This window comes from Ochotona princeps, chromosome 23 (genome assembly GCF_030435755.1).
Source record: "Ochotona princeps isolate mOchPri1 chromosome 23, mOchPri1.hap1, whole genome shotgun sequence".
Taxonomy (NCBI): Eukaryota; Metazoa; Chordata; class Mammalia; order Lagomorpha; family Ochotonidae; genus Ochotona; species Ochotona princeps.
This window is the reverse complement of record NC_080854.1, coordinates 3,412,681-3,426,993: the sequence shown is the minus strand read 5'-3', so window position 1 is coordinate 3,426,993 and position 14,313 is coordinate 3,412,681. Positions and strand designations below refer to the sequence as shown.

The 14,313-nt window shown below is 40.4% G+C and overlaps 1 protein-coding gene across 8 annotated transcripts in view; it reads left to right on the top strand.

The window, feature by feature from the left end:
• The window catches only part of MAST4 (microtubule associated serine/threonine kinase family member 4), a 606,692-nt gene that overhangs the window by 491,859 nt on the left and 100,520 nt on the right, over positions 1–14,313 (top strand). For all 8 annotated transcript variants that reach the window (XM_058679964.1, XM_058679962.1, XM_058679963.1 and 5 more), the window contains one exon: positions 2,177–2,265. In XM_058679964.1, coding sequence (XP_058535947.1) covers positions 2,177–2,265 — 89 coding nt within the window. The remainder of the gene's footprint in view (positions 1–2,176; positions 2,266–14,313) is intronic.

Genomic DNA, 14,313 nt, shown 5'->3' with positions numbered 1-14,313 from the left:
AGGCTTTAGGCAGTCCTCGACTGCTTTCCCAGGCCACACTCAGGGAAATGGATGGAAAGTGGGGCTGCCGGGACACCAACCGGTGCCCATATGGGATCCCAGTGTGTATGAGGCGAGAACTTCAGCCACTATGCTACAGCACTGGGCCTTCAAGTCTAGTATAGCTTTAGTACCATCTCTAACTTTGTGTTGAAGATTGATAAGTAAATTAGAGAAAAAGCTTTGGATTATTTAGAATGTCTTATTCTTTTGACCATTGGAAGTTATCTTTGTAGGTTTGTTTATATACTTTTTTTTAAATCTCCTTTTCTGTCATTTTTTTCTGTTTTGAATTTGAATCATTGGATATTTTGCTTGCTGTAATAGTGTTGTGGTCACTTTATTTTTATTAGGAAGAAGTCTGTTTTCCAAGATTTCCTTAAAGAAATGCCATTTTCTAAATTTTAGTTTTAAGGAAGCTCACATATTTCAGTGACAGGCCTGATTAACATAGTTTTTTAGATTATTATAGACACACTGAGATATATAAACATTAACAGTTAAAATGCATAGGAATACTTATGAACCATGTAGGCTAAATACAAATGGTCCTTGTATAATTATCCTGGATTTCAGGGTTTGCTCAAGTAAACTTGCTGAGATTTCCAGCATATAAACCTGTCATTTATACTTTGTTTTATCAACATCAGCAAGTTAATATAAATGAATATTAACTGCATTCTGCAGTATCTGTTAAAAGTAATCTGACTATGAATTTAATAGGTCGAATGCAGTTCTTGATAGATGAGTTGATAATATCGCAATTCAACTTCTTAATGAAGTATCGAGGGCCTATTCTTATTCAGCTTCTTTTAGGGTGAGTAAACATGGTCATAATTGAATTCGTAGATAATGCAAGTGGATGTTGATTGCTGCAAAAAGGAAAGGAAAATGATGTAGCCTGGGCTTACAGAATGATGGCGAGGAGGATGTTGACAAATGATAATGAAGAACAAGCATCGAGGAGAGGGGTTGGGCTCCCAGCTCAATGCTGCACAAAGAAATTGGGTTTGGTTTTGAAGTGGATTATTTGACTGTTTAGAAACATCCCTCTCAAACATTTTGTGTGACTTCTGAAAATCACCAGCTTTCCATGCCTCATTTAGAAGTCAAGTGAACATTTCTGTTGGGGCACGTGGAGGAACAGCGCTCTGTTCTCAGTTAAGCTGGCGCACAGCAGGTGCATCTTGGTGGTTGAGGGCAGCACCAGGATGGGAAGAGGGCTGCTGGGCCCCAACCTTGTTTTGGCTAAACCAGATGGGCTCAGTTGTTGGGAAGTGAGAATGAAGTATAATCTGTCCTGAAGAATGCAAATGAAAATCAACCAAACTTCCCCTCTTTCCATCAAATGGTTTAGTGCTGGCTACATTCTTCCGAGGCTTGGTAATGTTCTTTGAAAGTCGAATTAACCATTTTATCATTTCCTACCAGCAAAACTAAGACAAAAAAAATGTGCCTGTGCCTGCATGGAGTAATTTATTTCTAATCCCTGGATATTTGGAATAAAACCTGTACTTTGTGTGCTTGTGACAAAGAGACCACCGCTGTTATTTTCATACAGGGGAATCTGTGTGATGACTCTGAACATTTACCTTAAAAAGGGATTTGGATGCAGTATGCAAGATGAAAAATGAATGAGTGGTAAAATGCATTTATCTTAGACATCGGCTGTTCTATTAACAAAAGGCATAAATAGGAAATTTGTCTAAATAATTAGACTTTTAATTAGCACATCATTTAAGATTAATATTACTGCGCTTCATTGCATGTGATTTTGTATTAGAAATTTCAAGTCAACAAAGATGCTACCTGTGGTTTGCTGATTTGCATCCATAATTTATCACTCAGTTGTATGGCATGTCACATCTTTACAGTCAGGAGCTGAAAGAAGGCATTTGATTATAGCTTCCCTGGTGGTGAGGAATATTGATGATGTTACGCCGTGTGAATGTATTCTAGTTCCTCGTATTTAAGACTCAGCCACCATAGACGTGAGTGTGGAATAAACTGCGATATTGGAGCAAGCATACGAGCGAATGGGCTGCCCACTCTCGTCTCTGCCTACACTGAACATGCCTGAGAGTGCTGGGTGCCACCCTGTGTTCTTCACGCTCTCTTTTTCCTTTCCTTTTGACAGTTGCCGAACAAGCAACCGGAAGAGCTTGATAGGTAATGGACAGTCACCAGCATTGCCTCGACCGCACTCACCTCTGTCTGCTCATGCAGGTAAATGACTCCCTTTTCCTTGAGTTTTGCTCTATTGATTTGGGCTTTTTTTTTTTTTTTTTTAAAGTAATCAAGGCATTTAGAGACTCGGGCCTGCCTTTGCGTTTTGGTTTTCCTGTGATTTTTATCATGAAGCTGTTCTTTCTGATAGGTTAAACCCACCCTAGCCTCTGTTTGAACACTTGGTTTCTGAAATGCAGAATAACTTTTTTTTTTAATTCAAGATCTTCTTCGGTTATTTATTTCTTTATTTGCCAACTTGTGACATGTAGATAAGGTTTCCATGTTAGGAAACTCGTTTGGATGTGCAGAAGTAGATTAGTGTTAAGAACTGTTCACTGTGTTTCTCCCTGTAATTGTACTTTTCCATGATGATAGCTCAAAGAATTCATGAAAAAAAGAATAGAAGTTTATATCAATGTAACAACTTTTGGAATTTGTGCATGAGGTGTTTTCAAGAAGTTCATGAAAATATATGTTATAAGAAAATCCCATTATTTGTAGGATTTTTTTACACAGAAAGCATCTCTTAATTCCATTTCCATAAAGTTTTAAAAACATTTTTTTGTTATATGATTAAAGTCATTGTGGGGAAGATGAAGCTTCAAGAGAAGTATGTTGACCTCAAATACTTCATTCAAATTATAAGGAAAATTAAATTAAATCACAAAAACTGTGCAACAAAGACTACTTTGTAAGGCTGTCTTTTTTTTTTTCTGGAAGATCTAGTTAAGGTAATGCAAAAAAAGAAATTAATTCCAAGAAGCAAAATTAGGGAGACATAGGATGAGCTGTTTTCGCAAGATATGGAAAATAGGCAAGACTTTGAAGGTAGGAATGGATAAGAGAAAGAATGCCCAGTGAATGGCTGTAATGCAGGATTGTGTGCTTGATTGTAGCAGGAAAAGCAGGTGATGGTCAGACTGTGGGAGGAGCTGGAAGGAGCTGGAAGAGGCTGTGGGTTCCAGCATGGTGTCTACCTGATTCTGAAGGATGGTAGGAGGATGTGGGCTCTAGCACGGTATCTATGTGATTATGAAGGATGAGTGATTGGGCCTGTCTGCTGTGCACACCCGGATTCACATGCACAGGCTTTCAGATGACCTCAATTTCATATTCCAAGGCCAGGCTGCCATCTCTCCCAAAAGGCAGTGCTGGAGGTGAACGGAGCTCTCATGGTGAGTGAGAATTGTCTATTAGAAGTTTAGAGAGAAGAATTGAAACACAAGAGCTCCTTAGAAGTGAAATTTTAATTTCCCTATAGTAATACATGAATGTTGGCCAAGAAAAAGCAGGTGTATTGTAAGATGGGCCAATCACTTCCGGAACATCTATCCTAGGTAAAAACCTCAGGAAAGCTCTTGCGTACAGGAAGACATGTTCTAGGCTAGTCGGCAGCTCTTTTGTTATGGTTAAATATGTGTAACAACATGTAAAGAATGCATCCGCTAGAAAATCGGTGACTGGGTTGTGGCACAGCACAACTGAGTCGCCCCTAAAAAGGAACTATTTTTTCATTTGCAAGGCAGAGTGACAGAGAGGGAGAGACAAACACATAGGTTTTCCATTTGCGAGTCAAAGTTCCCCAAATGTCTTCCAGATCCAGGTCTCCTCCATGGTGCAGGGCCATTATTCACTTCCTCCCATGTGCATTGGCGGGAAGTTAGATCAGAAGCAGAGTCGCCAGTCTGCAGTCAGACACTCTGATGGGGGTGTGAGCATCCCAGACTGCACCCTAACTTGATGTAGTGCGACACCTGCCCCTATGAAAAGGTAATGCAGATCTTTGGTTGAAGTCCTCTCGTGTGTTTGCAGTAAGCTCTAAAGGCAGACATGATGATTTTTAAGGCCAATAGAACAGTAGGTGTTTTTGAAGGCTTGAAGGGTCGATACACCTGGAGAGGAAACGAGTTGGTAATATTTCCCAGGCAGCAGAATGAGTGCACCACCATTTATGTTATAAACATTTCTGTTCTTGAGACTTGTATCATTGTCATATAGAAAAAAAAAAAGTGGAGACTCAGGTGAAGCAAGATGTTTGCTAGATTATTCATTTGAAAATATCTGTCATCCTCCAGCCCTCAATACAAAGCCTGGCAATGTGTACGTGTATGCATGGCTTTCAATTTTTATTTTCTTTTGCTTCAATATAAACTCATCTTTTAATTCCATTTTCATGAACCCTTTTGAATACACTCCTAGATGCTAAGTGAAGAATGAATTGTGTTTTTTTTTTTTTTACAGATAATAGTGATTTTAAAATTGAACATTACTCTTTGTGATGTTTTGCGGTAATCTCACCATACCTTACCGGGCCCATTGATTAGTCTTTTATGGCTGTGATTTTCTGTAGTTCTAATATTGAGAAGAGAGAAATATGGTTGAGACATAAATGATCCTTTTATAAAAAAGATTTATTTATTTTTATTGCAAAATCATATATACAGAAAAGAGAGATAGAGAGGAAGATCTTCCCTCTGATGACTCACTCCCCAAGCGGCCGCAATGGCCGGAGCTGAGCCAATCCAAAGCCGGGAGCCAGGAGCCTCTTCTGGGTCTCCCACATGGGTGCAGGGTCCCAAGGCTTTGGGCCATCCTTGACTACTTTCCCAGGCCACAAGCAGGGAGCTGGATGGGAATCAGGCCTGCTGGGATTGGAACCGGCATCCATATGGATCCCGGTGCATGCAAGGCGAGGACTTAGCTGTTAGGCTACAGTGCCAGGCCCAAATAATCCTTTTAATTTCGTTTCTTTTCTCCATATGGATTTACCTTGACTACTTATCTCCAGCTTGAGTTTGTGAGTTTCATTGGAGGAGAGGGCAAACAGTAGCACGTTGTCCTGCTGCTAAGCTCATGTTTCTCGATGGTCTCAAGCCAACAAGTTGTTATTCACACAGGAGCAGTAGACATCTGTCAGACCTGTGAGAAGTGATGTTTATCACAGAACAATAGAGTCCAATTTCTACATACAAAAAGGAAGAAATGGAAATGAAATCATACCCAGCCCTGTGTCTCCACCATGTGCAAAGCCTTGCCACTTGCCATGCCTTTTGCTTCTTCCCCGTAGTGCTCTGCTCTCTAACCTGTATTTGGAACTCAGTGTGCCAGGTGAGGATTCCTAGATGTCTCCCTGAAAGACAAAAGGAGGAATAACTGCCCTGTCTCAGCACTTGTTATCCTAAAAGATAAGGTGAACTTTCTGTTTTCTGTATGGAGGGACTATGTGATCCGGGCATCTCATGGCTGGCCCATGGAGTTTGTTCCCAAATGGAGACGTGGAAACACTGCCCGACCTGTGTGTGTGTCCCTGGTGCTCTGAGAAGCAGCCATTGGCATCCTGTCCTGAAGCATAACTTTAGAAACAAAGTGTCTTGTAGAGAGGCAGGGATTCCTAAGAGAACAGTGGATAGGAAGAAGGAAAAGCAGACCATCACCTGCTCCCGTTAGTTTCAGAAAGAACTAGGAATGAAATAAATACAATCCAGCATCTCTAAGCACAAAGTCACTTTATCTCTTCTAAAATGAAAATGCCCCTGTAATAGACAAAGACACAAGCTGTGAAGAGTATTTTGTGTCTGTAACTGATTGTTCTAATATCCAGTGGACTTGTATGAATTGATATGAGGTGGTGAACGGACTGTAGGGAAAAGGTTTAAATAGCATGTCTTAGAAAAAGGCCAACAACAACTTTAGACAGTGGCATTTCATTGCAGTTGTAAGAGATCTATATACCAAGATTGAGATAGTACCATTCAGTTGTATATTGTCAGCATTTTTAAACTTATTTGTGTATTTTAAGCATTTATTTATTTATTTATTTGAAAAGCAGAATGACAGAGAGAGGGGAAAGTTTGTAGAGAGAAAAAGAGATTTTCAGTTTGTTGGTTTATTCCTCAAAGGACTTCAGCAGCTGAGGCTGGATTTCCTTTGTGGGTGACAGGGTCCCAGGTACTTTGAATAACTTCCATTGCTTGGCAAGACATATTAGCTGGGTATTGGATCAGGAGTAGAGCAGCTTGGATTTGAAAGAGCACTCCAATATGGTAAGAGATATCAGCATGGCAAGCAGCTGCTTAATCCGCTGGGTTGCTTGCATTTAATGTTCAAACCCATAACCAAGATGTATAGAAACAGTCCCTTTTGTATGATATTCATGTTGCTGTGAATTAATGGGCACATTTTAGGTTTTTATATATTTAGGTCGTTAGAAGGCAGAGAGGGAGAGACTGTGTATGTGAGAAAGATATTCTCTCTCCAAATGCCTGCAACAGCAAGGCTGGGCCATGCTGGATCCAGGAGCTAAGAACTCCATCCAAGTCTCCCAGATGGGTGGCAGGAACCCAGGTACTTGGGCCAGCCTCCATTGCCTCCCAGGAGCACCGGTGAGAAACTAAATCAAAAGCACATAGTAATTGGAACGTTGAGTACATTGCTAAATAGGTACACTTGCCATATAACATAGCAAATCTACATAAAGGATTTTTTTGTGGGGGGAAATTCAATTTTATTTTATTTTTTTTCCTTCTAGTTTATGTTTAATTTTATAACTTAGTTTCATAGGCTCTGGAATTTCCCTCACTCCCTTCCTAAATTCTCTCCCCCCAACTGATATCCTCTATATTATTATAATAATAGTTTAGTCCTTCATAAGCAGTCGTAAGTTCATCCATCTGCTGTTTAAGTGTATCCTGACATTGCCGATATGGACAATGGCAGACAGTCCAGCATCCTATTGTCAAGATATAGTAAACAGTTTCATTGGGAGTCCATCTTTGATTTGGAAGTAGAGATGCATACTGCATTGTATCTTCACATCTGGATATGATAGTCTGTTACACAGTTACTATATATTCCCCTAAATGAAAAGGCATAAAACAAAATCAGCAACAGGAATAAAGTTAAAAAAATTTACTACACCATGGAGTTAAATAACATGCTACTGAATAACCAATATGCCGATGAAGAAATGAAAATCAAAAACAAAAAGCCTTCTTCTTGGACAGAATAATGCTCTAAAAAGAAGCTATTTTGAAGAAATGAGAACAAAAGGAATATCAAAATCCATGAGTTGCAGTGGTATTGATCTTGTAATTTACATGAAGGTTGTCTTATATCAGAGAGAACATCTGGTATTTGTCCTTTTGGGACTGACTTATTTCTCTGAGCATAATGGTCTCTAGTTGAAACCATTGGGTTGCAAATGGTCGAATTTCATTCTTTTTAATGGCTGAGTAGTATTCCATGGAGTAGATAGACCATAGTTTATTTATCCACTCCTCTGAGGATGCACATTTGGATTGTTTCCATGGCTTTCCCAGGCCATAAGCAGGGAGCTGATAGGAAGTGAAGTAGCCAGGACATGAGCTGGTGCCCATATGAAATCCTGTTACTTGCAAGATGAGGATTAGGCCCTTGAGCCTTTGTGGTGTACTCGGTTTCTTTCTTTTTTTTTTTTTTCTTTGTCCTTTGGTAAGGGCCCGGTGGCATGAATGGTTCAGGTATGTAACTCAGTATTGTGTGCTTGCTACAGAGAGCAAGGTAGGCTTTTGTATGCTGATATTAAATACCTAAGTTGGTAAAAAAAACATGCATGTTTTTCTTTCATGTGTGTTTATGTCACAGTATGCAGATGTACACATGCATAGCATCCTTGTGTATTCTCACGTTTATAGGGAATTTAAAGTAGAAGGGAGAAAAAATATTAACATGTCGTGAAAAGCAAGGCTGTAAAAAGAAAACCAAATGTCATCTGCAAGAATTTTATGTTGCTCTGCAACAAATCATCAAAATTCAGGGGTTTGAAACAACATGCATTTATTAGCTATACAGTTTTAATGCACAGAACTGGACAGGCTTGCCTGGGTCCTCTGTTGAACATGTCATGAGACGGAAATCGAAGTGTTGTTGGGACTGGATTGTGTTTAGAGACTGGGAAAGAATCTGCTCTGACTTGTGTCCCAAGTCAGGTCTTTGTCCTGGTAAGCCTGAGTCCTCACTTGCTTTCTCCCTGTCAGCACCAGCTATCAGAGCTGCCCTCTGTATCTTTGTAGCCAGCAACGCCACTTTGAATCATGCTCATGTTTCATGTCTCTGACCTCTGCCACCAAGCAGAAACCTCTTTTTTTTTTTTTTTTGCTTGGATCAGATCCATTCAGATAATCTTTGTATATTAAGGCCAGCTAACTTGGGGCATCAGTGACACCTGCAAAGTCCTTTCATAGCTACCTAGATTACTGACTGGATTAGGAGGGGAAACTTTGATCCATTGGGAAAAAAAAATGTTTGGAGATATCCTTTTCAGTGCTCCATTGAATAAAGCACCTAAACAAGTAAAAACAAATAAACAAATAAATAAGTACCAACAACAAGCAAATGATAAAATGCCCATTCCACTCACAATTCAGTGCATTCTTAAACAAACTCAGGTCAGTAAACAATGGTAACTTGTTTGATTTAAACCAGAGCATAACAAAGCGCTTATTTGCAGCCGTACTAACATGTGAATGCATTTCTTTCTGTGTTTTTTGCGTTGGGTTTTTCCTTATCTTAGTTCCACATGAAAGGGAGGACAGGTGGTGTTTCTGTGTCCTGCTTATTTCACTGTGCATGCTGTCCACCAGTTATGTCCATTGGTTGCAACAGAATCTCATTCTTTTATAGAACTGAATTTCCATTGTGTGTTCCCATTTTCTTTGCTCTGATGATGGACACCTTGCCTGAGTCCATGTCTTGGCTGTTATGAACAGTGTTACTGTAGACATGGTGGCACAAGGATCTCTTCTGTACAGTGAGTTCATGTCTTCTGGGTAAGGACCCAGGAATATGATTGCAACCTCATAGGGCAAGTCGCTTTTTCGTTTTCAAAGGAATCACCATACTGTTTTCCACAATGGCTACACTAACATATCTTCCCTCCAATAAGGGGATAAGACTCTCGAGAAGTCCCCTGTTGCATTTTTGCCTGCTGCTATATCAGTTGCAGACTCGAACTTAGCCAGAAGCCTAGAAATGATGGCAGCGTCACGTCCATGTTCTGTGATGAGTCAGGTGAGGAGTGTGTGACCACACTCTCCCAAGGATGAGCCACAGACAAGGTACAGGTAGATGATGGAGACCCGAGGACCCAAGCTTTTAAAGTCATATGGTAGCAAAATGCCCATGCTTTTGTGACTTGCATTGGATCTCTTGCATTTTTGTGGTTTTGCTTTCAGAATTGCTGACTCTGAGCTCCTGGCTTCCCCTCCTTCCCTTGTGCTTAAACAAATTGAATGTCAGTGACACATTCCTTGCCCTGGTTGTACTTTTCACTGTCAGAGTTGGGCAAGGGTTTTCACAAGCAGCGAGCAAGTTTTTGAGCAAGACTTTTGGCGAATGCTTCCTAACTGCTAGAGGCTCACTGATAAATGAGAGTGTAAGCCAAGCAGGTATTCAGCAGCTTCCCTCCACTGACCACATGTCTCTGGTGAAGATTCACATAGCTTTCTGCTCCTATGTTTGCAGTACCATAAGGGAGGCTGTTACTTAGAAATACTAGCTTGCTGCTGAACATCTCTCAGTAGATAAATGATCTTTTAGATACCAGTGAAAGATCTCTGCCCAGGTAAAGGAAACTAGGAAAGTAACCCAGAGCGTAATTGTGCCTTTGTTTCATTTATTTTGCATCTTTCATTCAAAGGTCTTTAGCAGGTTTTCTATGCTTGAAATATATCATTTACCATTCTGCACCTGCTTTAGAGATCTTAGATAAAGTTATCCACCTGGCAAGGCACTGACAACCCTTGCTGCACAGACCCCCCTAGCTAGCACCAAATAAACACTGTCGTTGCTGTCTTTGGGTAGTAGGAAGAAATGAGATTATGTCTGCAGGATCATGGAGAATTAATGGTTAGCTTCGATGAATAAGAGTGAAGTGTGCTGGACCCCTGGTAGTCACTCACTCCTTAAAAAATAAACTTTCTTTCTTTATATCCCAGCAACATCTTTGATGTAATCCATTATCATTCTCCCCTCGTGATTATCAGCTGATCTCAACAAAATTGACTGGAAACTCATGAAACCTTGTCTTGAGTTTAGTGTACTTCAGAGCCCTTGTGGTTCATCTGGCGTTGGTAAACACAGGCAAAGCAGAGGACTGCACTTTGTCCCATTGGCTTTCTTGGTCATCTCTAGGTTGGGAGCATCTCATTTTGTTGAAAACATCCATGGGCCTGGATTTCTTAATCTGGTGTGTGTGCCCAAGCTATACTGTTTCATAATGCATCTGTTGTGTGATTTCAAGTATTTCATAAATCAGTTTCTCAGAATTCTAGAGAATACTGACTTTCCATCCCACGTTGCATTCACAGCTTGCTTTTGTTTAATTCTGGGCCTTTGTATAATCTGCAATTGTTGGACTTGAGTAATGACACATCTTGCCCTTCCTGCTTAAGGAAAAGAATGATAAAATCAGATGGACTGACGTCATCCTGTGTTTTCCTGGTTTGGACTATTGCTTTGTGTTGAATCACTGATCGGCTGTATATATCAGCATCATATTAGCCTTTGTTAATTTCTTTATGCAGATTCAAGTCCTCTGTGACCTGCATTGACCATTTGAGTCCTTTGAGAACATTGTATTGTTTACATGGAATCTATGCCTTGGAATAATTCAATTACTGACATCTTTCATATTTCTCCCAATCTGAGCCTGAGAGAATTTAACCATAATGGCCTTTGGTTTACTCTTTTATTCGCCCCATGATTATAAATTAACACTTTTGGAAGCTGACCTCTAAAGCTATTTTTAAAGCCCCCATGTGTTAATAAGAGCAATTCCATCTTTTCTGTTTGTTTGTTTTAGAAATGGTCGCCTGGGAAGTCACTCACAAAGCCTTTTTTATTCCCCCATCCATTGAGAAAGGCCCCACATTGTGTTTTGCCTTTTTTTAAATTCAAGATTTACTTATTTATTTTGACAGTCAGAATTGAAGGGATGGAGGGAGGGAGAGAGAGAGAGAGACAGACAGACAGGGACAGAGAGAGAGAGAGAGATCTGTCACCTGCTGGTTCACGCTCAGATGATCCCAACAGCTGGGCCTTGCCAGGCTACAGCCGCGAAGCCAGGAGCTTCATCTGTGTCTCCTACTTTAATGCAGGGGCCGGAGGACTTGGGCCATCCTCTGTTGCTTTTCCCCAGGTCATTACCAGGGAACTGGATTGGAAGTGGAGCAGCTGGAATGAGACTGTGATGCTGTGGGCGATGCTGGTGTTATAGATGGCACCACCGTGCCAGTCCCTTGTCATTGTTCCAAAGTTGTACAGCATGTTGTGGGTATGTTATTTTGCATATCTGCTGCGGATTTTCTTAAATTTTATTGCTACAGTGTTGTTTAGATCTTAATTTACTTGGTTTCTAAGTTTGAATCGACAGCACTGTTTGATTGATTGGTTAGGGGTGAGAGTGTTAAACAGAGGTGGCTTCCAAATGTCACACTGAAACTAGGACAGTGGAAATGTCATTTCCCAAGGTGGAGGAGGCAACAGGCGCAGAGCCAAGGCTGTGCTAAAGAATTCTTGTGCTGTACATTGAGTTTATTAAACACCCAAGTGACGTATGGAAGTATTTGTCATCTAGGCGTGAAGCCCAGAGCTGGGATCTGTGTTGGCAGTGCCACTTTAGAATCCATTTCCTGATGGTATGGTATATAGAGCCATGGGATGGAGAAATCATTGAAAAGGGAGTCTGAAATGAGAACTAGGACGATCTAGGGTAGCCCTGCAGGATCAACAGTGCAAGGCTGTCAGGAAGCTGAGCGTCATTAGTCTGAAAAGCAGGGGGAAGAGGCTTGGAACAGTGCTATAGGAACTTTAGGAAAACAGGGCAGGAGTGGGAGGGACATTATCAAATCCATTGCCCCTTTGCTCTTCTGGTGATCATTGTGAATGAATAGCTGTTTATAGAAAAAAATGCGTATAGTTGCATTTTTATGATTAAGACCAGAAAGACAGCATGCACTCTACTGTAAGGCAAGGTTTGCTTTCCCCTAAGAAAGGAATCTCCTTAAATCTTGAAGTACTTACAAGGCCCCCACAGAGAGCATGATCTTGATGGCTTGGGACATCATTTAAGCAAATCCTTCATTCATTGTCCATCATGTGATCTCGTTGGCGATTGCTGAGAACAGAGCAGTGGCCTTTTAGACTGTTGATTGAGTTGCTAGGGCAATGACTCTCATACACAAACCTCCCCATCCTAAAGCAGAGGCAAACACCTCAACCACAGAGATCTGCACCTTTCTATTTTTGGTGGAAAGCAGACATGGGGGATTCTAGGGGTTATTTTTCTGAGAAAAGGGATTCTGTAAGTTTTGGATAGGAAAGAGTTCTTAAGAAACTGAAGTCTAAAATTGGCTGATTTGGTTGAAAGCTATCAAGGCAGAGTCTCTGTAGTTTCAGATTTTGTGAAATATGACCAAAGACATGAAGATGATTGATTTACCAATTTTGTTTACATTTGGAGTAGACACTTTGAGATTTATATTTTATATAGTATGATAATTCATATATCATAATTCATAAATTCATATAGTATAATTGTGTATTTTAAAACACTGTATGCTTGATACACAAGCTCTTATAAATGCTATGTGTTATGCCTTCTTGATCCCTGTAATTTATTTATTAAAATTAAGAAAAAGCAAAAAAATTTTTTGGTATACCGATTGAAGCATGGGAGAAAGTACCTTGTATCTATGGTTTCCTTTATTGTTGCAAGAGATGCTTACCAAAGAAGGAAAAGGTGCATTTAAAATCCCAACTCCTCCACTTCCCACCTCCTGGGTTTTCAGACTTGGAGAAACTAGGATTGGATCGCTTCAAAGGCCGGCACAACAACGTCCTGTGTGGCGGTAGGATTTAAGTGGTTCTCTCTGCTTCAGCTCACCCCCAAGTTATCTCTGAATTTGAATTACAAATCATCTGCTCTGAGTGAGTAGGACCAGATCACCCTCCCTAGGCCAGGGCTGGCAGGAGCTTATGGGCTGTTTCATATTCAAACTAAGTTTTACACAAACATAAAAAGACTTGTGGCAGTGGGCCCCATTAGCAGAGGGTGGTCAGCTGTCTTCATGACATTTACTTGAGGGTAAATACTCAACCCAGCAGAGTGGCCTCAGCCTATTGGACAGCTGTGAAGGGGAATCTAAAAGTCTGTATGCTCAAAAGCATTTTCCTGTTCTGCACATTATCAGCATCATGTGCAACAACTCCATCTCAATCTTTGAACTTATCCACTTCGACGTAATTACAATTCCAGCTCTACGGATGTTATCTAGCTGGCAGATTTTTTATTTACTGCAGCAGCTCTACTAAAGCCATACAAATTGCAGGCTTTTCCAGTTCTGAGCTTTTATGTTAGGAGGACCAGTGAGTAATGACAGAGCCGGTTATGAAATAGTGAGGTGGACATCTGTGTGTAGCATCTGGGGTTCAGTGAGTGCAACCCCGGGAAGGGGAGCCTGGTCACTCGTGCACTGATCCTGATGTTGGCTTCTCTAGGCAGGAGAGGAATGAGGTGGAGGAAAGTCAGAAGAGCACAATTATAGGAAAAGTCACACAGTAGAAGAGATGACCTTTGCTTTTGGAAAACTTTAAACATTTGTGTTTTTAAATTGTGTCCTTAAAACTTTTTTGCTTTCTGTTTACAAAGATTGTATATATTCAGTGTAGATAGCTTATATTCGAATGCATTGTCCATGCCCACAATGTCAGGAAACGCTTCAGTAGCAGAATGATGGACTAATGACTATTCATGAAGGACCACCCATTGTAATACTAGAGGGGAAGTTAGTAGTGAGGGGGAGAGGACTTGGGGAGAGGGATGGGAAACCCCAGAGCCTATGGAACTGTATCATAAAATAATAACAATATAAAAATGTGGAAAATAGAATATAAAAACCATCTATATTTTTAGTACATCAGTCCGAATAAACTTTGAGTGCTTGTCTAAATGTGTGTATTTTAGATATTAAATATTTGTACTTGTACACTTGTGAAATTAATTTGCCA